Genomic DNA, 17139 nt, shown 5'->3' on the forward strand with positions numbered 1-17139 from the left:
TCAGGGTGCTGTAGTATTTTAATTGATTAAATAAATGTAAATATTAATTTTAAATGACAAAAAAAGACATTAAAATGGACGATAAACGAAATTAAAACTAAACATAAAGAAAGATACAAATACAAAAACCTAGCCCAAAAAACCCGTCCCGAGCCCTTCCAGACGCAAAGGTGCCCATCACACTCGCCGCGTTGCCACGCTGAAACGCGATAGACAGCATCTGCATCAGGAATGACCCGGAACGAATGTCATGACCTCTCTCCCTCAACCGCCGCCCCAATTCGCCCAAGAAATTTGGGCCTCCACACACCAACACCCGCACATCTCCACCGCCAACGGGACAAACATATACCTCACAACAGGGCCACAGGGGTCAGGATTAGTGTTTATTAGGTAGAAATTAGTGTCCGGTGTCTGTAGGTTTCCGCATAAAAGTCATATTTCGGCCGAAGGTTCGGTTTCGGCAAAAAAACTGCCGAATCCTTCAGCCGCGCCGAAACTTACAACATTTATATGTAAGCCTTTATAAGGTAGAGGGAATATATTTCCCACCTAATTTGGAACTTTATTTCAAAGGGATAGGGTTGAACTTTGCATAATTTCTGACGCTTATGCGTTATAAAGTTTTAAACTTTATTGCACAGTAAAAGTTGTACAAAAGGCCAACTTGATGACAGAAGGCATTATTTACCTTTACTTTTAAGAGAAACTACAATAATTACTATAATGATAAGTTAATTCTAATCAGTCTTTCTAAATTAGAATAAGCGTAGTTCGACACGCACTTGGCCTGTTTTTCATAGTACTTGTACAAGTAAAGTGCCTCATATTAGATATAGTACCTGGGCGACCGAGCTTTGCTCGGTTATAACTATTTATTGTAATATGGTGGTCTATAGGTGATAATCTTAACTACATTTTTTTACTAAATTAAACTTGTCTAAAACAATAAAAATTAAAAAATTATATATAAACTTGAACATATAAAAAAAACAAATGTTAGTCACCGGGCGAGATTCGAACCCGTAACACTCGTTTAGCAGTCCGCGTCTTAACCCGCTGGACCAGACGGACAGTGGCCGGCAACACGAAATTAGCGACCATATTCTGCGTCGGAAGAAAAACGCATGAAAACTCGAAAACACGCGTTTTCCCAAACATAAGACTAATCTAGATAGATTGTATACCCCCAAAAAACCCCATATACCAAATTTCAGCGAAATAGTTAGAGCCGTTTCCGAGATCACAGAAATATATATATTTATATATATATATATACAAGAATTGCTCGTTTAAAGGTATAAGATAAGTTTTTGGCAAAAGTTACATTTTTGGTACAAGCTTTTATCGCTGACTGTACTTTTCTTACCACAGACATCTAATACTCATCGAGACAATTCTAACAACCCCGAACACAATTAGGTTGCATTGTTCTATCACAGAGTTCCTATGGCCACATCCTGTCCCCATCACCAAATCAGCTCGATGGTACCATGTGTGTGCAAAATTTCAGCTTAACCGGAAACCGGGACACTTCCCGACCCACTGGCCAAATTTAGCAATTTGACCCACACAAACATACATACATACTAACAGAGCACGTTAAATAAAAGCTGGTAATAAGAAAAACAACCGACATGTTTTAAGAGATTTTACGAGTAACACGTCTATAAAGGCTTCGGTTTCAGTTTCGGTTTCGGCAGAAACTGAGTCCAACCTAAGACCCTCCGCTTTGAATGGCGTACGCGTTACCTTTGTGTACTAACTGTGCGCGTTACATTATATACGTTTGTTTCCAGTATTTGACAATAACACACAATAGCGATAGAAAAAAATCTTGCGCTCTCGTTCTACGCGCGTACGATACGCTTACGCGTCTCTTACGCTGACGCTCCTTGTGCCGAGGGCCTAAAGCTGCCTCTTTACAGAAACGTTAAATTAACTATTACTACCAATGCACACACAGCTCTACCGTACGAGTAGCATAATGCATTACATCGAGGCTAAAAGCCGATCGATTAGATGTGGTAAGGTACATCACTAACACGAGCGCGGTCAGTCTCCATCTGATAACGCGCTTAGTTGCTAATAATTCTGGGACACTTACTTGTTGCCATTATATCCAGCCAATTAGTACATAATTTCGTTTAAAGTGGAAAATTCATTTTTAGTACAAGCTTTTATCGCTGCCTGTACTTTTCTTTCCACAGGCAACTAATACTCATCGAACCAATTCTAAAAACCCCAAACACAATTAGGTTGCGTTGTTTTATCACAGAGTTCCTATGGCCACCTCCTGTCTCCATCATCAGATCAGCTCGATGGTACCATAATATTGCATTGTCACCCGACTTACATATGTATGCAAATTTTCAGCTTCATCGGAAACCGGGAAGTGGGTCAAATTCAACTTACAAGATTTGACCCGTACATACATAATTATAGACTGTATCTTTAGGTATTTAAATAAAAGTGAACAAACAATTTGTAAATTTTCGGGTAGTTATAACATTAATTGGTTAACCAACCGCCTGGATCTGTCACTGAACGACGTGACCTTAACCTACATTATTTGATCATGTAATATTTTCATCTACCCTCAACTGACTAAAGGTCATCATCATAAGGCCTTTAACATCTTGACAGCTGATTTATGCAGCGTCTGTATGTGAGGGACAACGTCTCTCGTGGCTGTATAAGCCAATGCGGGCCCGGCATTTGCGTATTTGCGACCACATTTGTGGCAGCTAAAGGAAGGAGCCATGTCGGCAACAACTTCAGGTGGGTTGCGCCTCTTCGCGCGTTTTCGGGCAAGGTCTTGCAACCACATACATAGGTACATTGCAAGTTAATAAAAAGCTTGTAAAAACAGCTATTCCATGGGGGCAAAGAGAATTTAGTAGGAGAGTCAAAGTAAATTTTGTAGGCAACTAAATTGACTACCGTCTTTCGACGCAGGACTAAAACTCTTAGACATATGGCTATTTGACCCATGCTCTTTCATTTATGTGTTAAATATCTACTCGAGTATAGGCCAAATAAATTGGAGCATAATTTTTTCTTGATTTTTCGAGGCACGTTTCCTAGACTCATTATCTTATACGGAGTTATATATATCTCTTTGATGGGGGTAAAGACTTAACTGTTACATTTATTTAAATTTGCCTGCACTGATTACTTGAAATCATTCATGGGAGTAAATTCAGTGTACAATCATTCATGGGAGTAAATTCAATGTACAATCATTCATGGGAGTAAATTCTTGAAATCATTCATGGGAGTAAATTCAGTGTACAATCCAGTTACACTTGTAACATTGTTAATTGTAATATTTTGGGTGAAATATTGTGATCGTTTAGTACAGTCAAACTTAACCTGCGGTCCGCGGGCCTTGTTAGGTGACCGTCCAGGTCATCTCGCGGCCCGGGGCTACAAGGCAAAACCGTCTTCGTAGCCCTCGTAAAAAGGTGGCTTATTTAGTCGGATTTAAGTATAAAGACGAAATAATATTCGCCGTTTTTATCACTTAATCGTAAAATATCACGGTAGTAAAGTAAGTATTATTGCGCTCATAAAGGGCACAGAATAGAATCTTCAACACTTACCTTTTTAAAGGCTAGTTGTAAAGCCTTAATAAGATAAATGTAGATAAACCCCTTAGGACCACTTTCTCCATCCAGGGATAGCCACTAACTCGGGGTTAACCGGTTAAACTCGGAGTCACCAGAACAATGTAACCCTGGGTTAACGGTTAACTCCGAGTTAGTGGCTAACCCAGGAACTCGAGTGGACCTTAGAAAACGTAAGTAAACCAAAAATAAAACCTAGATACTCGTATTTAATATAAACGTTTGGTTATACCCGTTGAACTTTCTTTAAAATCATAAAGTCAGAGCGCGTTTTAAAATCTCCAATTCCTTTGTGTGACAATTATTCTGTAAAATAAATAATAAATATGAAGGAATACCAAGCTCGTGCACCTACGTCAAAAACACTAAGTAAATATTATGTCTTACTTTATCATAGACAATATACTGGCGACCGGTCTGGCCTAGTGTGGGTAGTGACCCTGCCTATGAAGCTGATGGTCCCGGGTTCAAATCCTGGTAAGGGCATTTATTTGTGTGATGAGCATGAATATTTGTTCCTGAGTCATGGATGTATTTAAGTATTTATATATATCGTTATCTAAGTACCCACAACACAAGCCTTATTGAGCTTACTGTGGGACTTAGTCAATTTGTGTAATAATGATCTATAATATTTATTTATTATTTATTTATTTATATGTTTGTGTATGCTATCAATAAATAAAGCCGGAATCCGGTTCAAGGAACCATTACTGAGATGCATTTTTTTTAACTCGTTAATTAAATACTGGCTTCTTTCAAAGGTGAAGAGGAGAAAGACGCCATCACTTACAGCGTCCTGCAACACCGACGACGCCGCTGCACAGTCAACCAATTGGATTCCTAGGCCACTATAGAACCATGCCATAATGACTTCTACGACAGCGCTTATTGAGTGCGTGTCAAGTATCTAGTAGTTAAAGCGACAAGGTTCTATAGTGGCCTAGGATTCTAATTGGTTGACTGTACGTGTCCCGTCTACATTTCACTACTAAGGTAGGGTACGAGGTACGAAGGTCGAGAACGTCGTAAAGAATGTACGAGTCAAGTCCGGACTCGTCCTGAGGGTGGTGAAGTTTGAATCTCGACACAATGTGAATTTGAATTATTTTGTGGCGAGCGTTCCGACTGAACATTTAGCGACGGTGTCAAGTTCCGGCCGGCTCCTGACGCTGCGGGGTTACGAACTGCATCGCAGACATAATTGTGTGTTTTAATATTTATTTTATAGTGACATGTATGATTGTTTTAAGGTAATTAAGGCAAATTGTTGTCTGAAAATAAAGATTTTCATTTTTTTTTTTTCATTTTTCAAATCGAGTGCAAGAAATTTTCCAGTCAATCATTGGTAGTCGTAAAGTATAGTTGGCAATAAATTATATTTATAGCAATTATTTCATTAGGATATACAGGGACTACCAAGACTATGGGACATCAAGGGAAAGTACCTTAAATATAAGACATAGGATATTTTGCTAAAAGGAGACTTCATTTTATTTTCAAAACTGAGTAATACTGCATTCAAAGATTTAAAAAAAATAAGTTACTTTGTCTGGAAATCGAACCGATTCAAATGTGAAAAAAAAAACATTTTTGTTTTTATGATGCCAATCGAAAGAATGCATAAAAAATAAGTCATCTCAGAAATATGATATCGCAAAAGAAATGAATAGAGTAAATTTTTTTATTAAAATTTCAACATTCGGTTTAATTCCCAGAAAAAGTAAGCAATTTTCAAATTTTTTTTAGAAATTCTTTGAATGTAATATTTCTTACTTTTAAAAATAAAATAAAGTCTTCTTTCAGCAAAATATCCTATCTACGATATTTAAGGTACTTTTCCTTGATGTCCCATAGTCTCTCGCTCTGTATATATTCTTTATCAGCTCTAGTGGGCAATTGTCTATTGGTTTTTAACAAACACATCCCTCGCTACGCAAACACGCACACCCCTGTTGAAAACGCAGCCTAATTGTGTCCTTTAGAATGAATGGTACCACGAGCTTGGTATCGGTACCGGTATCGGTATCAGTATCAGTAAAGCAAAGAGACTGACCTGGAGGCGGCGCGAGCGCGTGCTCGGCTCGGGGAAGCTGCTCGTCCTCCAGTTTGCGGGTGCTGCGTTCCACTGTGGAAATGTCACCATTTTAATACCCGGTCAGTTTTATTTCATATGTGTATGAACACATTAACAGCAATCGAAAGGCCATGACAAGACCTAATTTTAATTCCAGTTTTAATTGACAAAACCATGATATGAGAAACTAATACCACAAAAACCAATTATACTCGTAACTATACTCTAGCAAACCCACTTTGTCAGTAGAATAAGGCGCGAAATTCAAATTTCTATGGGAGAACATCCCTAATGAAGGATAACAGGATTACATCATGGGAGAACAACCTTTCGCGGGAGAACAACCTTTCGCGGGAAAACAACCTTTCGCGGGAGAACAACCCTTCGCGGGAAAACAACCGTTTGCGCCTAAATTTTTTTACTGACGGAAATAGCTTGCCAAAGTATAGTTTTTACCGTAAAAGTTCGTTTCATATTGATCATATTATATCATGTTTGTACGTGTTGGTTATTAGCGATACTCATCATTATTGAGAAAGTGTGCTGTACTCGAAGCGTTCCTCGCTTTCTTCTCGTCTTGTGGTTGATGAGCGAGGTGTATTAAGTCTATAAGACGGGATATCCGGTTGTGGTCGTAATACAACTTGCAGACCGAGTAGAGCGAGGTCTTCAACTCACGTCAGGATTATATGTGTGTGCTGTTACTCACTGTTTAGAAAATGTGCTGTACCCGAAGATTTTTTTGCTTTCTTCTCGTCTTGTGGTTGATGAGCGAGATGAATTAAGTCTATAAGACGGGATATCCGGTTGTGGTCGTGATACAACTTGCAGACCGAGTGAAGCTAGGTCTTCCACTCATGTCAAGATTGTATGTGTGTTACTCACTGTTGAGAAAATGTGCTGTACTCGAAGATTTTTTTGCTTTCTTGTCGTCTTGTGGCTGATGAGCGGGGTGTATTAAGTCTATAAGACGGGATATCCGGTTGTTGTGGTCGCCGGTTATAATGCACGCTTCCTCCACGGATTTGGCGCAGTTGCGATGGACGCGCAGCTTGCAATCTGTTGAAATAAGTAAGTAAGTAAGTAAGTAAATATTCTTTATTGTGCACCATACATTTAAAAATAGACAGGAAATGAAAAAACACGTAAAAGTTAGGTAACAACAGGCGGTCTTATCGCTAAGAAGCGATCTCTTCCAGACAACCTTTGGGTAGCAGGAAACTATGAACTTACAACATTGAACGGGTAGTGCCGATATACATATAATTCAACAAAAAGAAGACGCAAACAATATAATACATACCTACATACTAATAAAATAAATACATATATACATACATACATTATATATTATACAATCATAAATAAAGGCAAGTTAAGGCAGCGAAAAGAATAAGATATTTTTTATAATATACAATTTTAACTAAAACGTAGATTAAATTTTTCATATCATGCATCTCTTTTGTACAGCCAGTCGTCAAATAATTTTGTTAAATTGAGTCTTTTATTGGAAGAATCGCCAACTCGAGAATAAAATACTTTTCAAAAGCAGTCATCTCCAAGAATATGTAGAAAAAATCCAATTATATTTTATGTATTTTTACCTTAAAATTCATTACAGTTGTTTTAATCGTACATACATAACTTAATGAAAAGAAAATTATACCAAAACAAACGTCGATGCAATAGCAATTTCTGTCATAATATTCGTTTAATATTGTAATCATGATCATGATTTTTTAAACCCAAAATCTACGAAATTTCAGTCGATCGAATAAAGGTGTTGTGTTCCTGCCGGTGACTAAGATTTCCAGAGCTCAAGTCAAGAGGGTGTTAGGATCGGCAACGCGCAAGTAACACCTCTGGAGTTGCAGGCGTCCATAGGCTACGGTAACTGCTTACTATCAGGCGGGCCACACGCTTGTTTGCCAACGACGTAGTATTAAAAAAAATGGGTTTTCAGTCTTTGGGTGCCTTAAATTCGTAATTCAGAAGTCATTAATGTCATGTGTTGCAAACTCTTTTGAGATCAGCAGTGTCAAATATTTAAATTTATATTGTTCATGATTTCACATGTGTCACTCTGAAATAAATGGCTAAACGTTTGCCGCGTGTTTTCATTCGGGCTATATTTCATGTAATTTTCTACATCTAGCGACCGTGACAGGACTCGAACCTGTAAACTTCGGATATATTGTATGGTAACATACCCGTGCAGAAGTATGCCTGAGGAGCCAGACCCCAAATGACCTCGTCGCAATAATGGCAGTGTGCTTCCGAGGTCAGAGCTTGGAGCTGCAGGTGGTGGCCGCGGACAATGAACTGTAAACGACAGGATTGGTTATTAGTGGCGTCAAATTTTATATTCAATTCAATTCAATGTTTAATTTCGGGTTCAACCATGCCCATATTATGTTAGTAATACAATGTTCTTATGAAACTAAATGTTAGTTAATTACAATGAATTCAATCTAACTAAATAAATAGCTCTGCAATTGCTGCGCTATCCAGCGGGCCAGCATAGGGCTGTCCGAGAGACGCACCAACGCGTTCGGAATCATGTATATTAAAGGTTAAATTTACCGATTTCGCCAAGAAAAAAGATCTAAAAGGTACGCGTCTGTACAGAACAAACAAGAGAAATTATCTATATATATATTAAAAACCCAACTGCTTACGCGTACATATATATTTAAATTATCTTTTCACTAGCTTTCATTTGATAGCCGTATTGCTAGGTAGGAACTCCCCCCTTTTTCATTTGTGAGCGCCATTTTTTCAAAGTTCATATAGCATATGTTTATATAGCCGTGCCATAGAAATTGACATTCATACATACGCTCGAAAAACATTACCCTCATTCTAACGCAGTCGGGTAAAAAGTACGATATACGTCAAACGATGGAATTACTTTTGCAAGTTACTCCTTTTTAATGAACACATTCATTCAGCAAAGGGAGCCAATTTAATTTTAATGTAAAATGTTGACAAAATGGGTTTTGGTGACCCCAACATTTTTTATAAAATAAAGTTTTCCTATGTGATCAAATTTGGTATCTCAAGGCGTTTTTCTACTGGACATTCTGTATCCGAGTTATGTTTGTAGGGCCCTCTAGGCTTTCCGAAAAGTAGTACAATCCCGAGATAAAGCTGGAAAGATGTTAAGCATGATACGTACCGGCTGCGGGTTCATCTTGGCGAGCTGCTTGACGCGCTGCTTGTACAGCTTGTCTCGTTGTAGGAAACCTGCGCGCGCGCCGCCCGCCGCCGCCGCCACGGTCGCCGGCCTGACACAAATATTACATTTACCATACATATTTTACTATTTATACATAACAGAATTTGTAATAGAAGTGTATTGTCAAAGAAAACTTTGTAGCCACGTAAATTTACTGCCATCTTTCGACACATGATTAAAACTTTTAGAACGCCGTTTGACTTTGATCCTTATTCTTTCACTGATATGTATTTTTGTTAAATATCGAAAAGTGGCGCCATCTCACCGGACACAACCTAAAGGTTATAGTGACATCGTTGGCTTTTAATCTATTAGATGGCACCACTTTCTGATTTTTAACAAATTTTACACATACTATTAAAGGTTAAGGATCAAAGTCAAATGGTGTTCTAAAAGTTTTAATCATTTTGCTGTGGCTACAAAGTTTTCTTTGACAATCCACCTCTATTTCAAATTCTCTTTGGTTATACATTTTGGGATGTGCTCAGAGTATTTGTATGACAAGTACGTACGCATAATTGCTTCAGATATCACTTCTAAGTTAATTCCTGAAACCTTGCATAAAGTACGCAAAACAGCAAACGTGGTTGCGCATCGGTGCATTGGCTAGATTTAAACAAGTTTAGGAATCACACCTCTTGGCCTAAGGACGTCACAGCATCAGGGGCATCGGGAACCGCTATGCTTACTTCGGATAGTTTTAGATTCAAGAGCCACGGACAGGTAATCTTCATTTACATGGGAAGCAATATAAAAAAAACGAATACAGAGAATCGCAACAAAAAAAGGTTTGTGAGCCTAGACTAGTCTGTATTTTTTACTACTTTTTTTTTATACTACGTCGGTGGCAAACCGCCCGCTCGCCTGATGGTAAGCAGTCTCCGTAGCTTACGGACGCCTGCAACTCCAGAGGTGTTACATGGGCTCACTTTCACTTTGTATTTTGCAGAGATGTGACTTATTTGAAATACTTGTATTTAAAATGCAAATACAAAATGCAAAATACCTATTTTGTATTTTGTATTTAAATACCTTTTAAAGAAAACTATTTTGTATTTTATTTCAAATAGTTTTTGGGACCTATTTTCTATTTTCAAAATACAAAATACTTTTTATTAGGTGAAGTAAGTAGGAGTTACAATCTCTTCTGACGTTACAATCCTTGCAACTCTCTCATTCTTTTATGGCGACCGGTCTGGCCTAGTGGGTAGTGACCCTGCCTATGAAGCCGATGGTCCCGGGTTCAAATCCTGGTAAGGGCATTTATTTGTGTGATGAACACAGATATTTGTTCCTGAGTCATGGGTGTTTTCTGTTTTTTTTTTTTAGTGTATTTATTCACTATGAATTTTTTGAAACAGGGTTTAACACAATAAGCCACTATTGGATACCTCTAGGGTTTATGTAATAGTTGGCGAGATCACGCGGACCGATCCGCGTTTGCTTAATACTATTATTACATACTTAGTTATGTTTTCCTGTCGAAGCTGTTATTGTATCTATCGTTTAAATATCGACCTTATGTATATGTACTTAAGTATTTATAAATATTTATCATTGTCTAGTACCCACAACACAAGCCTTAATGAGCTTATTACTGTGGGACTTAGTCAATTTGTGTAATAATGTCCTATAATATTCATTTATTTATTTATTATTTTAACATGGAACTGGTGAATCTGTTTAGTAGCGCCGCTAATGACCACAAGCGTAGCGAGAGATTAAAAACGTGGAATCTTAAGCGTTGCAAGGGTTTCAAGGCACGAGCTCGAGTTTTAATAATTGACCGTTAAAAACCATCACACCACGACCGGTTTGGCCTAGTGGGTAGTGACTAGGGTTGCCACCCGTACTTTTATAAAAAGTATTGTACTCTATTTTAGCTTTGTGTACTTTATATTTTACGAAGCACTAAAAGTACGCCAAAATACTTTATTTAGGACCTTTATTCATTAATTATATTTTTTTAAGCGAAACATGCAAATTTTGGAAATTTCATATCTATATTCACCAGGAAAATACATTTGACAATGTTCCTGAACGCAACCTTAAGAAACAATGCTTCCATTAAGCTTATCAGAAATGAACTATTTTATTTTTATTACTAGGTTTATTTAAATTTGTGCATGCCATGCTTAGAAGCTATAAACATATTTCAAGCTGATAAGAAACTGTTAGCCAGTGCGAAATCAAACAAAAAATATGTATTTAAAAAAATACAATAAAATACTTTATTTTTATGCCGTGTACTTTTTATTTTTGTACCGTCAGACGAGAAATACTTTATTTGGGGCGCAAAAAGGTGGCAACCCTAGTAGTGACCCTGCCTACGAAGCTGATGGTCCCGGGTACAAATCCTGGTAAGGGCATTTATTCGTGTGATGAGCATGGATATTTGTTCCTGAGTCATGGGTGTCTTCTATATATTTAAGTATTTATAAATATTTATATATTATATATATCGTTGTCTAAGTACCCTCAACACAAGCCTTATTGAGCTTACTGTGAGACTTAGTCAATTTGTGTAATAATGTCCTATAATATTTATTTATTTATTATTATTTATTTACTTAAACGTCCATTCAACCAGCAAACATGAGGAGACACAAAATTTGCACTCTAGAGGTCTGATATACACACTATTTTTAAAGAATAAAGAAAGCCTTTCCAACTTGTAAATTCCGAGCAATACTAACTTTAATTCAGACTAGGTATTCACTATTTAAGAGTACCTTTTATCGCAAAGTATTTGTATTTTAAAAAAGCATTTTGAAAATACCTATTTTGTATTTAGTATTTTAAATACAAATTTGAAAACTATTTTGTATTTTGCATTTGAAATAGTATATCAAGGAAGTATTTGTATTTTGTATTTAAATACTTTTTATAAACTATTTTTCACATCTCTGGTATTTTGTATGTGTGGATCAAATCTTGGAACCTATCATTAATTGATATTCATTTAAATAGTTAGTGCGCACATAACAGACATAGCTTATCATTTTATGCGCATTTAATTGTCCAGAGACACACAGCGTCCCTAAAATATGGCGTTCACTCAACATGGCGGCTCAAAATACCAGTAAACTCACGTCAACTGCTTTTTCTTCTTACTCTTAGGCGACTGCCACCATCTCCTTCTAATCTCCTTTGCTTGAGTCTCAGTCACTTCAGTAAATACCACCATCTCACTCTAACACACTCCACTTATATAATTTAAAAAAAACACTCGTAACTTCCCTGCTCGATGAAAAACTAGAGTTAAGAAAGAGTTAGAGTTACCAATGAAATTTAAACGAGCACATTACATAGAAATTAAAAAAAACATTTTATATGGAATATATTCCATACGAAGTGACCCAATTTAATTACTTTTTATTAAAGTTATTAGTAATGTTACTGAACATTACGAAACCGTAGTAACACACAGACAGATGGAAACTAAAATGTTCGTTATTCTATTGAAACGACATCGAAATGTAACATTGTAATGAGGAAAAGGGACAGAATCAGGAAACAAGAATAGGTAAAGTTATAAATAAATATTTCGATACTGTATTGAAAAAAACCTAAATACAAAAGTATATTCGCTTGCGAAAGTTAATCGCATAAAATGACTTTTTTATATTAAGGTGCGTATAAATGTATAAGTCAGTACTTATAGTTTATTTTCTTATTGGGATTTACGTCAAACAAAGAAGTCAATATGTAAATGTAATATGAACGATAGAGATAGCAAGTAATTGACGTAATTATTTAGCGAAACATTATTTCCTTAAAGCAACTGATATTCCATAATAATAAAATAAGGAAAATTGTCTAAAAACTCATAATGTTTTAACTAAATGGCGCACATTACACTCAATAGTAGTGAAATCGGGCCTCTTTTTAGGGAAATGTCTACACAAAATAACCCGATCTTATTTGCGCTTAGGTGAACTGAAGATCAGAAAATTTATGACAAATAACATTTGTTTGTATGTATATTTGTATCACTATACAAGATTTGTTAGATGAGTTTCCCAAACGCAGTTATTCCTTGCAGCTAATTTTCTTTTCGCATTTTTTCCCGAAAGCGATTATCCTAAACACTTTTTTTCTCTGCAGCTTATTTTTACAGTCGCTTTGCTTCTGATTCCGATTTTTTTTGTCTGAATTTTAACCTGCAGTAGAATTTTCCTCTGCAGCTTATTTTTACAGTCGCTTTGCTTCTGTTTCTGATATTTTTTTGTCTGAATTTTAACCTGCAGTTAATTTTTCCTCTGCAGCTTATGTTTACAGTCGCTTTGCTTCTGTTACTGATATTTTTTTGTCTGACTTTTAACCTGTTTTTTGTTTCGTTTTGTGTTTTTTTCTGGTTTTTCACCCGTAGCCATATTTCCTAATAGTTTTCTCACTGTTCCGTTTTTTCGTCTTGTCGTGTTATTTTAATGTCCGCGGCCAGCTACCAGAGGGGAGAAGGGGGGGGGGGGGGGGATATATGCCACAGCCGGGCGCTACCTCGAGGCTATAGTCGCCCCGAGCACCATTAGCACTAATTAGATAATATTTAGGTACTTATATTTAAATTCTGACTAACTGTTGTTGGTAGTAATTTATTGTAATTTATTATAGCTATGTTATAATTCAATTCTTATATTCCTATGTGTCATGTCTGGTGTATACTGTAAGTGACATTATAAAAATAAATAAATAATAATAATAAAAAAAAAAAAAAATATATTATATACATATAATTTAAAAAAAAAGTCGAATTTGTATTTATGTAAAAATAATCATAATACTTTTAAAAAATTGTGTAGCACCCATATTAATCTTTTAATGTAAGGTACACACGGCTAATTCCGAAAATCGGGATATTCCGAAAATTAGAGGCAATCTAAGATTTACATAAATAAAAAATCGGCCAAGAGCATGTCGGGCCACGCTCAGTGTAGGGTTCCGTAGTTACTCTTCCGTCACAATAAGCTAAACTGGAGCTCAAAGTACAGTAAATTGTTAACCAAGGGATGAAACGGTACCTTTCACGCGAGTTAAACAAATAGGCAAATTTGCATAATCAATACCTAAATTAAAGTAAGTCTTTTTACTATGAAGGGGAAACTTTTTGCGATAACTCAAAAACAGCTAAACTGATCATATCCGCTATAGTTTTCATTTAATGTCTTTCTTAAGCTCTACTTCCATAAATTTTTTCATATTTTTTGGACCTATGGTTCAAAAGTTAGAGGGGGGGGACACATTTTTTTTTCTTTCGGAGTGATTATCTCCGAATATATTCGCTTTCTCAAAAAAATTTTGTTGAGGACCCCTATTAGTTTTGAAAGACCTTTCCAACGATACCCCACACTGTAGGGTTGAAGCAAAAAAAAAATCACCCCCACTTTACGTGTTGGGGAGGTACCCTCAAAAAATTATTTTTTTATATTTTATTGTACAACTTTGTCGTCTTTATTGATTTATATATCCATGCCAAATTTCAGCTTTCTAGCACTAACGACCACGGCCTCGGACAGACAGACAGACAGACAGACAGACAGACAGACGGACATGGCGAAACTATAAGGGTTCCTAGTTGACTACGGAACCGTAAAAACGCGTTTATAAACAAATTCGAGCATGTTAAAAATTGGTTTAGGGAAATATTGCGAGCAACAAATATACTACAGAGTAATAAAACGAATGTAAAAAAACGCGTTTGTAAACAAATTCAAGCATGTAAAAAATTGGTTTTGGAAAATATTGCGAGCAAAAAACTATACTACAGAGTAATAAAACGAAAGTGAAAAAATGCGTTTGTGAACAAATGCGATCATAAAAGTCGCTACCGAGAAATAGTAAGACAGGGAAATTAAAAAAGTGGGAAAATTTGCGACTGTGAATAACGGCGAAAAGAAAATTATCTGCAAGGAATAACTGCGTTTGGGAAACTCATCTAACAAATCCTATACAATATGTTGACATTGACAACGATCAAAACGTAGTTCAACACTCGCAATTTCACAATTGAACTATTTTATTTATTTTATTTTATTTTATTCGGAAAACCAACAGCTTAAGTAAACTAAAACTAGGTTAACATAAATATGTATCAGGGAAGCCAATTACAGGTTTCCACAGACAGGATACAAAGGTAGTCATATTACAGGTTAGCACAAAATTAAAGACTTTAGAAACGCCAAAACATGCTATGAGAAAAGAAAGAAGTAATTTGTTTCTTATTTAAATCAATAAATTAAAATTAAACCTATGCTAATCTTCTGCAGGCAGGGTAGCAAAGAAACTAGATGCCATGAGGTTTTTAATTATAGCAGGTTTCATTAGATGAAAATCCAGTTGATCGTTGCTATGACACAGTTCATTCATTGACGTAACTATATTATATTAGTGAAGTTCGACATTCATATACTAAACTTTATAGCATGAAAACCCGTCATATTTTGTAGGATTTTTTAAATATTTAGACTAACAACCTAGTAATTCAAAATCCGATATAATTTTATTTTTTATTCATAATATTTACGGAGACCCGGGTCCCGTCCTAAACACCTTCATCAGTAACTGGCCAGAAATAGCACTACAACGGGAGCCGTGGAGGTCACGAGGACAGACCTTAGCCCAGCTGTGGAACACTATAACGGGGTAATAAAAAAAATCACACGTCAATTAAGCGAGAACACACTTGGTTGAACACAATCTGAGTTGCTCATTTTAATCAACACTATAACATGTACACTTTTTATACCACGACGGTGGCAAGCAAGCATACGGCCCGCCTGATGGTAAGCAGTCACCGTAACCTATGGACGCCTGCAACTCCAGAGGTGTTACATGCGCATTGCCGACCCTTTAAAAATCTGTACACTCCTTTTTTGAAGAACACTACACACACTAATAAAAAAAACTACTTGTTAGCCGAATAACAGTCTTGTGGTTTTACTTTAAATACTTAAAACGGACTAGAGTCAAAAACTGAACAAAAAATATTCCGCCGAATAGCAAATCCGGCTTTTACTAAAGTAATGTTTATAACTGACTACTTGGATCATTTGAGGCGCTTATCTGTGGTATGTTTGTATTTCTGCGGATAGATAAATCCGATAAGTACAAGATGCAAAGATTGAGGTTATGCAACCATGATATCTGCTAGGTGACCCAGTCAGACCTGGTCTGTACAATTTTGTGAATCATTTTACAATTTGTAAAATAGCATACAGTGTAATTAACTATTAAATAAATAAATAATTATAGGGACATTCTTACACAAGTTCACTAAGTCCTACGGTAAGTCAAGAAGGCTTGTGTTGTGGGTACTCAGACAACGATATATATAATATTCAAATACTTAAATACATAGAAAACATCCATTACTCAGGAACAAATATCTGTGCTCATCACACAAATAAATGCCCTTACCGGGATTCGTACTCAGGACCATCGGCTTCATAGGCAGGGTCACTACCCACTAGGCCAGTCAAAAACCCTGTGCAATTATGTCATAAAATGCGTTACATCATTTTGGGAAATAGCTGATACTCTTCAAACTCCCGGATCGATGTTTATCAAACATAGCCAAGTCCCACTGCAAGGAAACTCGCTTTTACGAAAAAAAAAACGATTCGAAATCGGTCAATTTCTTTGAAAGCTGCGATGTCTCATGCAGACAGACATTGGCGTTAAACGCCCCTATTTTTGCGTCAGTGGATTAATAACAAAATTAGAAATAAAATGTAACCTAAAATTAAAATAAATACGTACATACTAAAACTAATACCTAAAAAATTACCCAGGTCCGACCCTGCGGAAGGGTTCCCGTAAGGGTGGCTGCGTGGCCCTATGGTCCCCGGTGACTTGTACTGGGAGCCGCTCTAATACCGTAGCGGAAGCGTGGTTATATCTCCCTCTAATTGTACCCATAACCAGCAGTATCTCTGTCTGTCTATACACACCTGCACTGTAGATACAGCGCGGCGGCCTGCAGCGCGGCCAGCAGCGCGGCGCGGCCCTCCGCCCTCGCGCCGCAGCCCCCGCGCTGGCCCCGCCCGCCAGGCACTGCACTCTCTGTGTATACACACCTGCACTGTAGATACAGCGCGGCGGCCTGCAGCGCGGCCAGCAGCGCGGCGCGGCCCTCCGCCCTCGCGCCGCAGCCCCCGCGCTGGCCCCGCCCGCCAGGCACTGCACTCTCTGTGTAT

The 17139-nt window shown here is 37.1% G+C and overlaps 1 protein-coding gene across 2 annotated transcripts in view; it reads right to left on the reverse strand.

The window, feature by feature from the left end:
• Positions 1–17139, reverse strand: part of LOC133530850 (rho guanine nucleotide exchange factor 11) — a 314198-nt gene that overhangs the window by 189098 nt on the left and 107961 nt on the right. For both annotated transcript variants that reach the window (XM_061868906.1, XM_061868905.1), the window contains 4 exons: positions 8885–8993; positions 7917–8028; positions 6592–6765; positions 5686–5757 (listed from right to left, as the gene is read on the reverse strand). In XM_061868906.1, coding sequence (XP_061724890.1) covers positions 5686–5757; positions 6592–6765; positions 7917–8028; positions 8885–8993 — 467 coding nt within the window. The remainder of the gene's footprint in view (positions 1–5685; positions 5758–6591; positions 6766–7916; positions 8029–8884; positions 8994–17139) is intronic.

Source organism: Cydia pomonella, chromosome 24, assembly GCF_033807575.1.
Source record: "Cydia pomonella isolate Wapato2018A chromosome 24, ilCydPomo1, whole genome shotgun sequence".
Lineage (NCBI taxonomy): Eukaryota > Metazoa > Arthropoda > Insecta > Lepidoptera > Tortricidae > Cydia > Cydia pomonella.